This window comes from Gopherus flavomarginatus, chromosome 2, assembly GCF_025201925.1.
Source record: "Gopherus flavomarginatus isolate rGopFla2 chromosome 2, rGopFla2.mat.asm, whole genome shotgun sequence".
Taxonomy (NCBI): Eukaryota; Metazoa; Chordata; order Testudines; family Testudinidae; genus Gopherus; species Gopherus flavomarginatus.
Window position 1 is genome coordinate 130396112 of NC_066618.1, and position 12822 is coordinate 130408933.

Consider the following 12822-nt stretch of genomic DNA (forward strand, 5'->3'; position numbering starts at 1 on the left):
CTCCTTCATTCTATCAGCAATGCTTTTCTATTCTGCCTATATGTCAACTCCTCATGCCTTCTCCCACATTGCCCGTACATGTGGAATACCCTCCAAAAACTGGTTTATAAGGCCACTACCTTCTTCTCTATCAAATCTTTCCTCAATGCCCACTTCTGTTGTGACTCCTAGAAGTCAGCAAATGAATTCTTGCTCGAGAGGCAGAAGGAGTGAGCTGGCACTTACTCTGTAGGTTTGTTATTATTTAACGATTGCAAGTGTTAACATATGTAAAAATTATATGTATGTGATTGCATCTCTCTCCTCCCAGCCTTTATGTGTCACTTATCTTTTTATATTTTAAGCTTTTCAGGGTAGCCCAGATCCTCAAAGGCATTTAGGTGCCTGGCTCCCATTGATCTCATTGATATTTAGTTGCGTAAATACCTATGAGGATCTGGACCTCTGTCTTCACATGTGCTTGTTCACTGCTTAAGTGGAATGTGGCCTCACTCCTGATTGGAGATTCTGGCAGCTATTATAACACAAATATTTAATAATAATAATAATAATAATAATTAATAACATGCATTTTCAGGTAACTTAAAAAAATCCTGATTATTTCAAAATGAATACATGCTGAGGGCATTATGAATGACCTTTCAGATTTACTTTTATTCAGCTGTTCTCACCAAATTGAATTTTTATTAATGCTGGGAGTTCAAAAGTGCATTAAGTAATTGGCAAGACAGCTTATATTATAAAATGTGTATTATTTTTATTTATTTATTTTTATTATTGTATTACTTTAGCACCTAGGAGACCTAGCTATGGACTATTGACTGACCCATGAAAAAATTATTTTAATGACAATAGTATGGCATAAAACAGAAAAACCTGCAGGAGTAGAAAGGTTATTTTGAAAGCTCCATCCAGGTGTTGCCCATGTATCATGTTTGGCGAAGAAATAGGTTTGCTGATGCACAGAGGAGCCAAGGAGAGTAACTTTTAAACTCTGCAGATGCCTCAAGATCTGTAGGTAAAACTGCAGATAAGTGCTAAGAACTAGGCCATGAGTGCTGCTGCTTCTTCCCTGCTAACTCCTGTTTTGCCATTGGTAGGATAGCCATGACTGCACCTGCATCTCCTTATTCCCAGTCCCAAAGCACAGAGCAAGAGTCAATACTTCCTTAAGCACAATTAACTCTAATGTATTTTTCTGGGGAAATCTGCCATGTGACCATATTGTAATACCTCATGGAGTGATTGCCCTCCCCTCTCCACCTGGCCCGGTTCATCATGGCTGGCCTTGGTGCTCACATGGAAAGACTTTCAGTATCTTAGGGGAGGGAATATAATGCCATATGGTTTCTGCTTCTCCTCTTCTGTGTTTAATGGGCATATATGGACAATATTTGCACTAGGTTTTTCCTTTTGGTACCACCAGCAAAGGGTGGATTGGAGACTCGTTATCAGAGTTGATTGTTTTTCTTTGTTGTTATTTTTGATGGGTAAGGTACTTTTTAAATTTTTTATTATTTATTTATTTGCTTCCATTTACTGTTTTTCACTTTGTTTCCTTTCTATGACACCCATATTGCTATTACTGTTAATTTTGGATTTAAATAGACTCTAAAATAGTTAAATAGCAGTAGGTTAGCGATAAAATTCTCTTCTAATACAGAGTTGCTATAGGAAAACATACTATAAATGTCTGCTCCCATTTAAGAATTTGTAAAGACAACTGGTGTTTAATATCTTATATTATGTCGGCAGGAGAGGAGAAATCAATTGCCTTTGCTTCAATAACATTTAGCAATGCAGAAATCACTATCAACAGCTATATAAAGTGGTATAATGTTATAAGTCACTGTTTTCAGTCATTCATAATTTTCTGAAGCTCATAATGGGCAGGAATTTTCTAGGCTTGGACTCTGTCTGAGGAACATTTTTTGGAAAATGTGAACAGAAGATGGTTCAGCCTTTGTTGAGAAGGAAGAGAGTGGCGGCAGGGTGGGAATATAGCTACCATATTTTTAAAATGTGTTTTTTGGGTTTTTTTAAACGTAATCTTGCTGATGTGGTTGGATTTAGAAAATTGTAATTTGGCACACAAAAATTAGCCCCTTACTAAGAAGTAGTGTTTATTAGCCTTCCAGTAAAATATTGGATTTGTTTCCATGGGTCATTGATGTTGGAAAATTGCATTTTAGGCAGGATTAATGCCTGGGATATTATTTTCTAACTGTTTTTACCAACATTCTGAAAAAAGAAAGGCTGCACTGTAGATTTGTGTACATCGTTTGCGTAATATCTAATAAACTTTTTTTCTTATTGTCTTATAGAACATCTGTCCTTGGAATTTCCTTTGGGGTGGCATTTCTCTTGCTTTCCTTCATTCTTTTTATCTGTTTTGCTGGACAGCTTTTGGTAAGTAATCAGAAAATATTAACTCGGTGATCTATACAGTTTCTTATATATAAGAAGCCAGATCATAGCACAGATGATAGTCTTTTCCAGATCCTGTGACCTTTGAAAAATGACAGTTTAATAAGGACCTATTCCTGCTGTTTGTACCAAAGCTCCCATTAGTTTCCGTGGGGATTTTCCCTGAGTAAGGCATGGAGGTCCAGAGATCCAAGGGCTTTATTCCCCTAGGTTAATTTACTTTCAGCTTCTTGAATTATCTGAAAAACAGAAAATGTCAATGTGATGACAATCTTTCATACATTGATGTCAATTGGGGGCAGATTCTCTGACAGGTTTGCACTATAAATAGACTGATTTGCTTTTTTTTTTGGTGCAGAGTTTTTTGCTTTTGCATGGATGAGGGCTAGGATTTTATTTTTAATTTACTTGGTAAATACTTTTATGTTGTAATGGAATTTTTGTGTGATTTTTAAATATTAAACAACTGTGTAATCTGTATTTAATAACAAATTTAATATTTATTATAATTTAAATATCGTGACAGAAGACTATATACAGAAATTTGATATTAAAATACTGTTGCCATATGAACTGTTAATGTTACTATCTACTTATTAGCCCATCTGTTAATGTGTAGAATTTGAGTATTTCTCATACTTAATGCAAGATGTTGGCAAATTTCTTCTCTGTAAATTGCATAAAAGATCATTTAAATATTGCATCTGAACAGCATGTTTACATGATATTTTGTTAAATGCTAAGAGAATTTTTAACAAATATTTATTGTTTTAGGGCAAAATACTTCTTTCAGTCATGCTGGGGTAGATACAGAATAACTCCTTTGAGAGCCAGGACATGGTTGTAGCTTTACAATGGTGTATGAAAGCTGAATTTGGGTCTTAATATTTAACACAAATCTAAGTGGACATTATTTATATAATTATGGTATAATTCCACATTAATTACTTAATATGTGTTTTCGCCATTCATCCTGTGTCATCTCACAGACGTATTAAATCGAAATTAAGCTCTTCTGATTCTTTAAACATATTCTTTAGTCTTTATTTGCCAATGGCTTCTTCCATTTTGAAACCAATCATAGGATTATTTTGTATCAGTCGGAGTGTACTGGTGCTCTGCACTTTCTACCCAGTCAGAGACTCAACTGAAGCGGGAAGAAAAATGAGGATTCTGGGATTGATGGAGAATTGATTGTTGTATTTGGGGTCTCAGAAAAAATGAGATAATTGAGGACCCTAGTACAAGAGGAGCAATCAGTCTGTGTATAAGTTAGTTCAGATGTGAGAAAATTAGAGAATTCTAAGCTAGAACTCCAAGTCTTAGCTAAAGAATACCATAAAAATATTTTTAGAATAAGCAGAGCAATGAGATGCATATGAAACAGGTGATATCAATCTTCCTTACAAAAATCAAGGAGCACCTATAAATGAAAAAGGGCTTGATATGTGAAGTAAACCAAAAACAAGACTGTTTGAAAATTAAGTTTGGTTATGCTTCTGAAGAAAAGATGTGTTCTTTGAATAGACACCATCCCAAGAGTTTTGTGAGGTTGCTGTCAAGACAGGGAAACTAGTACGCAATACAGTTCACCATGACTATACATGAGATAAGATCCTATATTCGTGTATGAGGAGGTTTTAAAAACATGTACTTGGTTACATGCCCAAGAGCAAATTTCTTAAATAAATGGTAATGCTGACAATACGTCTGAGGTTAGAGTCTGGCCATTACCATGAGCTGACCTGGAAAGTCTGGGTCTAAATGCATGTGATATATATTGCTCAGTATTCCTCTCTAGTTATTAGGAGAGGTCCTTTGGTAGCACAGGATTTTTTAATGTTTTGTAAGAGAAACCTGATTCCTAGGATTTCAAAAACCTACAGTTTCATTCCTACTAAACTAAACAGATTCAGTATCATAAAACAATAACTCATGGATATTTTATATAGTATTAACCTCTGTTACACAAGGCTTCAGAACAGTGCTGTCATTATGATAACAAGGATCTGCCACAAAAATTCTCCCGCTTAATTGGTGATTAACTGTGTACAACTTGTGCATATGTTCACAGGGAGGAAAGAAGTAGAACTGGAGAATCATTTTCATTTATTTTCCCTATTTAAATGAACACTTTAATATAACCCCAACTAAGGAGAGAAACAACACAACTTGGTAAACAAACCTTGCTTGAAGCACACTCTGCTGGAAATATTTATAGTTACTTCATGAAAAAAAATATAGTGGGTGAAGTCATGGCTCCATTGAAATCAATGGCAAAACTCCCATTCAATTCAGAGGAGCCAGGATTTCACCCTCTGGAGTATATGCTGATTGCATAGAAATGTTCAGTTTATGTCATATGAATTTTGAGAGACTGAAGGGAGAAGTCCTTACCAGGGTGATAGGTATCTTATCTGAGTATGTTATTCAAAAATACTTGATCCTGGATACAATCTAAGGCATTTGCTAAACAAATATTTTGCCTTTTAGAAATATTTTTGTATGCAGTCTGGAGATAAAACTCATAATCAGATTATTTAAATGACAGTATTACTTGAAATCTAGATAGTTTTTTTTTAAAATGAGATAACTAGCTTCAGATACTTCACCTTTCCCATGCCCCCTTTCTGTCTCTGTCAGTTGTGCTTTTTACAATCACTCTTTCAAACTTTTCCCCTGATGTGAAAGATTTACACAAGCAAGAGGGAAAACAGATTTACTGATTTAACGGAGGAAATAGTGAAAGTGACTATACACATAATGCTATCAAGTACCCAAAGTAAATAAACTTAAATATTAGATTTTTTTCCTCTAACCTCTTTCATGTATAGTAATCTTACGCAGCATTACTTGTATTATAGTTGGTAAAAAGCAGTTGACAAAACTGTAGCTTTTTAAGTTGAGTGTGCCCCTTTACAGTATCCAGAGATGGGTGAATTCTATCAGAGACAAGACAGTTTATGGAGAAGAACAAGAATCTTGCAGGAACACCAATGCTTATCAGCTGCATTAATAGCCATTTAAAGATTTAATGTATGAACTTAGATCCAAGTTTCTAGCTGTCACTGAATTAATGGAGTATATTTTGTTAATTTCAACCTGTAAAGGTTCTCTTGTACTTAATCCTCAGCTCTCCATATACATCTGCATGGTTGGCTTCAAGCTCCAAAACAGATAAGGCTGTTATTTGAAAACAATATGTTTATAGGGGGAAGATAAGTGGAGTCATACCTCCTAACTGTACCTCATTACAAAGTAAAACATGAAAGGAATGGGGATTGGAATCAGAGCAAGGAAAAAGGGAACCAGGGGCTAGATTAACAAAGGACGTACGCACTTTCCTCTTTAGGTGTCTATGTCCAATCTGTAGACACAATTAACATTCACTAAACCACTACTTAGTTGCTGCCTACTCCTGTAGGTGCCTGAATCCCCACAGGCAGAAATGCACAAAGTTGCCTAGACCTGAGGCCACCTTATAGCTAGCAAGCTGCTCAGAGCTCTAGCTCGGAACTAGACCCCAGCAGGATTCTCAAACGATGCGTTCCCCTGCCTTTCTCACCTGTGCGGACTGATGTGGTAGACATAGCCAAACCTGCACAAAAACCAGAGTAACCTGACCTGCACAAAAAGCAGCTGAGGGAAAGCATGGTGGGAATTTTGGGGCTGACTGGCTGCCGTGCATCAGAATAACCACTAGCTCATTGTGGTCACCTGGAACAAAGGAGACCTCTTTTTGAATCCCTGCTCTGCCTGATTTGGAGCAGGGACTTGAACCTCAGTCTCCCACTTTCCTTGAGAGTACTCTTGTCAATAACCTAATCCCAGATTTGGACTTTAGCGTCCAAAATATGGGGGTTAGCATGAAAACCTCCAAGCTTAGTTACCAGCTTGGACCTGGTAAAGCTGCCACCACCCAAAAAATTAGAGTGTTTTGGGGCACTCTGGTCCCCACAAAAACCTTCCCTGGGGACCCCAAGACCCAAATCTCTTGAGTCTCACAACAAAGGGAAATAAACCTTTTCCCTTCCCCCCCCCTCCAGGTGTTCCTGGAGAGATACACAGACACAAGCTCCGTGAATCTAAACAGAGGGAGTCCACCCTCTCTAATTCCAGTCCTGGAAACAAAAGCACTTCCCTCTTTACCCAGAGGGAATGCAAAGTCAGGCTAGTAAATTTAACACACACAGATCTCCCCTGACTTCTTCCTCCCACCAATTCCCTGGTGAGCTGCAGACCCAATTCCCTGAAGTTCCCCACTAAAGAAAAACTCCAACAGGTCTTAAAAGAAAGCTTTATATAAAAAAGAAAGAAAAATACATAAAAATGGTCTCTCTGTATTAAGGTGACAAATACAGGGTCAATTGCTTAAAAGAAATATGAAGAAACAGCCTTATTCAAAAAGAATACAATTTAAAGCACTCCAGCAACTATAGACATGTAAATACAAAAGAAAAAAAACCATATAACTCACTATTTGATCTCTTTGTACTTACAACTGGGAAACAGAAGATTAGAAAAGCAGGAAATAGAAAAATCCTTCTCTAGCTGAGAGAGATTCAGGCAGAAAACAAAGAAATCAGACACAAACTTCCCTCCACCCAGAGTTGAAAAAATCCAGTTTTCTGATTGGTCCTCTGGTCAGGTGCTTCAAGTTACTTTTTTTTTTCAGGTGAAAGAGACATTAACCCTTAGCTATCTGTTTATGACAACCCTAACCACTGGTCTGTGGGGCATTTTGAGTAGGTCACTCTCATGCCAGGGAAGCTGTTCCAGTGTGTATAAATAACTCAATATTCATTGGAGCAGGGATTCAAACATCAGTCTCCAACATCCCATGGGAATGCTCCGTCACTGGACTGTTGGCTATAGTGGCATGGGTCTCTGTCTCTCACTGTCTGTCTCTCTCTGGTGTTTTGCAAGAAAGGGCTGATGAGGCTTAGGTGCCTGTCTCCCGGAGAGGGTTCACAGCTTATTGAGAATCCCAATAAGAGATCAGCACCTCCTTCCAGCCTGTCAGTTGGGTGCCTAAGACTCAGATGTGTGGGAGTGAAGTTCCTAAGTATCTGTGAGGATCTGGGTCATAAGCTGCACCCCTCTCCTCTGCATTTCACTCCTGGCTTACTTAAGGGGCTTCCCACTCAGATTGCTGGCATCTAGTACTCTCTTTCTTGGGTGCCTAGTTCTCCCCATACAATGCAGTGCCTAAAGTCCCTTGTTAATCTAGCCCTAAAACTCCGCATTTTTTTTCCTGAGTCTACTGCTGAATTGAAGTGTGCTCTTGGGGAACTCAGTCTCTGTGTGATTCAGTTTGCTTCTTTGTATAATGCAAATAATAATGCTACCTCCTAGCCATGGTCCAAGACTTAATTCAACCTTTATAAAGTGCTTTGAGATTCTTAGATAAAGCTGCTAGATTACAACTGAGTATTGTTATTACTTTTTAGCCCAGATTAGCTCTTATGCACAAACCTAATATAATATCATTTTTATTAGTCTATTAATGACATCAGAAAAAATGTGATGACAGCAAAGATGTGCCAGTGAATGGTGAATAGCAGAGCAAAAAGAAGGAAATAAGAAATAGCAGAGCTACATGGCAGGCTGCAGTGCTTTGGACAGAGCAGAAATGTGTGTTGATGGGGCACTGTTCTTAATGGGACAGCTCAGTTCTGAAAACAGGAGTCAGGGTCCTGGCATATTGGAGTCAAATGATATTGGAAGGCCTGCTCCACTGGAGCCTTTCCTTGTTCATCCAGCTAAGGGAGGAATACAAACATACTTTTCTGTGGCTTTTCTTTTAAAGGAGCATCCCTAAAGAGTTCCAGTTAGTTTAGGCAGTATCCAGAAATGGTGCCACTTTAATAATATCTAATATGTATTTTCAGTGCTCGCAATATATTTATCACATATTTTCTAATATATAGTAAAAATATGTTTCCCCTGAAGGGGGATCCTGGATTATATCTGTGTGACCTGTGAGATTTCTTGCTGGCCTGAGGAGCTGCAAGAAGTGAGGGCACTATTTCTATTTGTGCTTTGTGGGTTTGGCTGTCAGTAAGCAGCTTATTGGCATCTGCAGAGTAGATTATTATATTATAGCTGTGAATTATTATAACCATTTCTATTAGCACCATTATTGTTATTTATTGTGCACCATAATTGTGTGCCTGATATGGTAAGTCAATGGAAAAGAGAAACTGGAAAGCAGCTGGGCCATCATTCATAGCTGACTTCCTCTCCCAGTGCATGTGTCTAATTTTTTCTCTTCTGCACTGCAGAATCCCAGCATCCCTCACCACAACCAAGCTATGTGTGTGAGCTCAAGTTACACCCTTTTGCCACTGTCATTGCAGATTTGAAATCTGACCCACCAGCTACAAATGCTCTGCCACTGAAAAGTGCAGCCTGAAATGCTCAGGACAGCACAGATTCTTGTATTTGGCCTTCGTGCTTTTACAGAAGGAAACCATTTTCCCATTAATTTTCAGTATTTTGAGAAGTCAGGATTTATCTACCTATATTATAATCATAGTGGGTTCTTCTTCTTCTTGTTGACCAGTATGAAAAAAGCAAACATTTACAGTTGTTTGGCAAGATAGGTTCTGCCATCCCTGATCTCCAGAGATGCATGTTTTGGAGCCCCTTACAGGAGGTTCTGAGAAAGTGTGTGAGGTGGCAGCCGCAAAGCTAGTTTTTCCTTTAATAAGGCCCTGTAACGCAATTTAAAACAAATGTTCAGGGCCATATTCTGCTCTCAGATAACTTGCATGCATTTATGTCAACAGGAGACATGTACACACAACTGAAGGCAGCATTTGTCCTCTTGGTTGTGTGTGTGTGTGTTCATATAACTTAAAATTGCCAATTGATTTCATTTTTAAATATGCAAAAATAATTAATTAATTTCCTAACTTTGTTGAGTCTTGGCATGCCAAATTTCAATCTTGGACAAATATTTAAGGGAAATGCTATAAACCCCTTGAGGATTTAAAGTGGAAACACCAATTTTTTTGTCACAGTAATGCTCTTGGGTTCTGCTTGGTTGAAATTAAGGACATCTGGCTGTCATAACACTGTGCACTCATCTTACTTAAATGGTACCTGTTTGCCCTCTCAATCTGTTCTGGTTTTAAATGGTTGTCATCCTTGCAAAGGGATTAAGATGTGAAATGACTGTCAGTCTTTAACAGTACTTGCACATTTCCTTTTATTTTAATGGGAAAGAGAACATGAAAAATACTTATGCTCTTCGGAGAATAATTCATTTAAAGACGTTAAGGGTTGTGTGACTATCTAGATCTGTTTGGGACTCAGTTAATACATCATAAAACAGGAGATTTATACTTGATTTTCACTTTAGGTTCATCATAATAAGTTAATGGCCCATTGATCACATTGTTCCAGAGCACTGCAGTTCAACACCTCAGATTATTGGTCAAGTATACATACAGAGCCATCTCTTGAAAATATAGTGGTTCTGAAGTGTCCAGCACATTGCATCCACAATTTAGAATTCTTTCCTTTTAGAAAATACCATACTAGATCAGACCATTGGCCTCTCTAGCTCAATAACTTGTCTCTGACAGTGAATAGTATCAAGTGCTTCAGAGGAATGTGTAAGAGTAGACAGTATTACAATAACTTGCCCAGTTTGGAAAGTTTCTTCCTAATCCTTTTTAGTTAGAGATTGACTTGTACCCTGAAGCATGAGGATGTATAGCCCTTCCAAATGCCAGTTCTTTTTTCAATGCTGCAAAGTTTTGGCATTGAAGAGATTCTGTAGCAGAGAGTTTCACATTCCAATTTTGCATTGTGTGAAAAAAGTATTTTCTTTTATTAATTTTTAATGTGCAGCCTTTCAGTTTCGCTGGAAATTGTTCCCTTTGTTCCCATATTATGAACAAGTACAAATAAATGCTCTACCTACCTTCTCTTTCCCAGTCCTTGTTTTGTATATATTTATCATACTCCCTTCTGTTATCTCTTCCCTAAAGTAAACAATTGCTCTTCATGACGAATTTTTTCCCATGCCTATAAAGGCATTGGCTTAACTTTGAAATGTCTATGCTCACATTTGCTCTTATTTTTAAAGTGTATTTTTATTGTACTCAAGAGCTTTAAAGAGACATTATTAATGTTATTATTATTAATTTGTATTGGGGAAGAACTGTTACAATGAGCTCAGATTTAAATGTTTGGTCATCTGTAGCAGTGATGCACAACCTTCACATCTATTTACATAGAATTTCCATGTTAATCAAAAATTGTTTATTTAAAGGTATTTACAGTTCAGTGTAAATATCATTGTTCGTGCACACACTGCTTACAAAGCTGGTAGAAGACAAAATATACTTCCGAGCACAACAGAGGAAGTAGTACCAGTGTGAGGCACTGCTTATGTGAAACCATTTTCTTGATTCCGAGCTTTACCTTTGCAGTGGTCACACACATTGTGCCAGTGGTATTGCAAGTTTGAGGCTGTTAGAGGGATGCAGTGTTTTAATTAGTTCTGATTCTTGATTATAAGGTTTTGTTTAGAAGTATTAAAAAGAGGACTGCACAAATAGTAGCCTACCTACATAACTGAAGGCCTGTCACTTGCCAGTCATTTAGTCAACAAGGCCCGAATCCTGTAAAGACTTACGCAAGTTCTTAATTTTAAGCACCAGAGTAGTCCTGTAAAAGTCAGTGGGACTACTCACATGCTTAGAATAAATGTGCATTCTCAGGAAGAGGAAATAAACAAATAATTTCACCACATGGTTGATATTTTAGCCACTGCAGGTCCTTCCAGAGTGGCCCGCCTCTCAATTTCGCCTTTATGAACCCAATAAAGTGGCTGTGGCAGACTCTTGCATGCCTTCCGCCCTCTTCTGAAAGGGCTGAGCACAAGTGTTATGTGCCCACACAAAGTTATGTGTCCTTTACTTCCATGTCATCCAGTGTCCCTGGTGGTATCTGTTGCCAATGACAGGGAAAGGCAGGGGCATCAGGATGCAACCCCAAAATCAAAAGACTCAAAAAAGTTAGACCTGTTCAGTAAGAAAGTTTATTCTACTGGGTTGCAAAGCAGCATGCACTTTTAGGTAGCTATGACTTTAATGTATGGGAGTCCATGCTGAAATTTAAAGACATGCTGCCAGAAGATGCTAGGCAGGAGTTCTCCCCACTAGTGGATGAGGTGAAAGCAGTGGCAAGGGCCTCATTTCAAGCTGCTCTGGATGCAGCTGCTAAGTCCATGGCTTCAGTAGTGGCCATGTGTGGGAGCTCCTGGTTGCTGTCCTCTGGGCTCCTGAAGGAAGTCAAACAGACTGCAATCAATTTATGTATCTGTGTTTTAACCAGAACCACATGCAAATAAGGATGAGCAATGGCTACACACATTGGACATTAGACGAGTACTATCATTGTACATAGACAGGCTCGAATCATTTTAGCAGTCCACCCAAATGTTTGTGACTACAGTGGACAGAATGAAAGTTCTTCCTGTCTCCTCACAGAGTTTGTCTTGGATAACGTCCTGTATCTGATCTCATTATTATCTGTCATGCATTATTATCTGGCATTCCTAGTGCAGCTCCCTATTCAAGACATTTATAAAGCAGCAACCTGGTTGTCAGTGCACACTTTCACTTCCCATTATGCCACCACCCGATATTCTAGAGATGATGCCAAATTTGCTCAAGCCATCTGTGTGTACATGAGCTCCAATCCCTCCTCTTATATTACTGCTTGGGAGTCACCTGGAGTAGGCTGCACATTTGCAATCGCTCAAAGAAGAAAAAATGGTTACTAACTTCCCATACCTGTTCTTCGAGATATGTTGTACATGTCCATTCCACAACTCACCCTCCTATCCTTAACATCAGAGTTTCCAGAAAGAAGGAACTGAGGAAGCGCTGGGTCTGCTGAGACAATTTTTTTTTGTCCATGGTTTTTATGGCAGCAGACGGCTCTTGAACCACCTTGACAGATACCGCTGACGGGAAGATGTACTGTGACTGTGTGTGGGATGTGCACATTAGAATAGTAGAATTGATATGTGCAACACATCTAGAAGAATAACAGTTATGAAAGGCTATAACTGATTTTTCTGTTAATACAACTCAGTTCTGAAATTCAGTGCTCGCACTGTATTGAGCTTCCCAGAATCAAACTTTTGCCTAATTTTCCAGTAGTACTGAACTGTGGTGGTTGTGTAGAGTTTAGCCAGGATTCAGACTACTCAAATTATTTCACTTAGGTTCTGATATGGTTTCATCTAGCACTGTAAAAAATATTAGTCACAGAATTCATACTCAGCACTTGCTTCCTTTCAAGTTTGTCAGGGATTTTTTTGCACAATTTTTCACATTGACAAAGATTTTGTCAAAGATGCACAAATTATTT

General features: G+C 38.1%; 1 protein-coding gene across 2 annotated transcripts in view; it reads left to right on the forward strand.

Moving 5' to 3' along the window:
* ADCY2 (adenylate cyclase 2) overlaps positions 1-12822 on the forward strand; it is a 444758-nt gene that overhangs the window by 363300 nt on the left and 68636 nt on the right. For both annotated transcript variants that reach the window (XM_050938140.1, XM_050938141.1), the window contains one exon: positions 2325-2409. In XM_050938140.1, coding sequence (XP_050794097.1) covers positions 2325-2409 — 85 coding nt within the window. The remainder of the gene's footprint in view (positions 1-2324; positions 2410-12822) is intronic.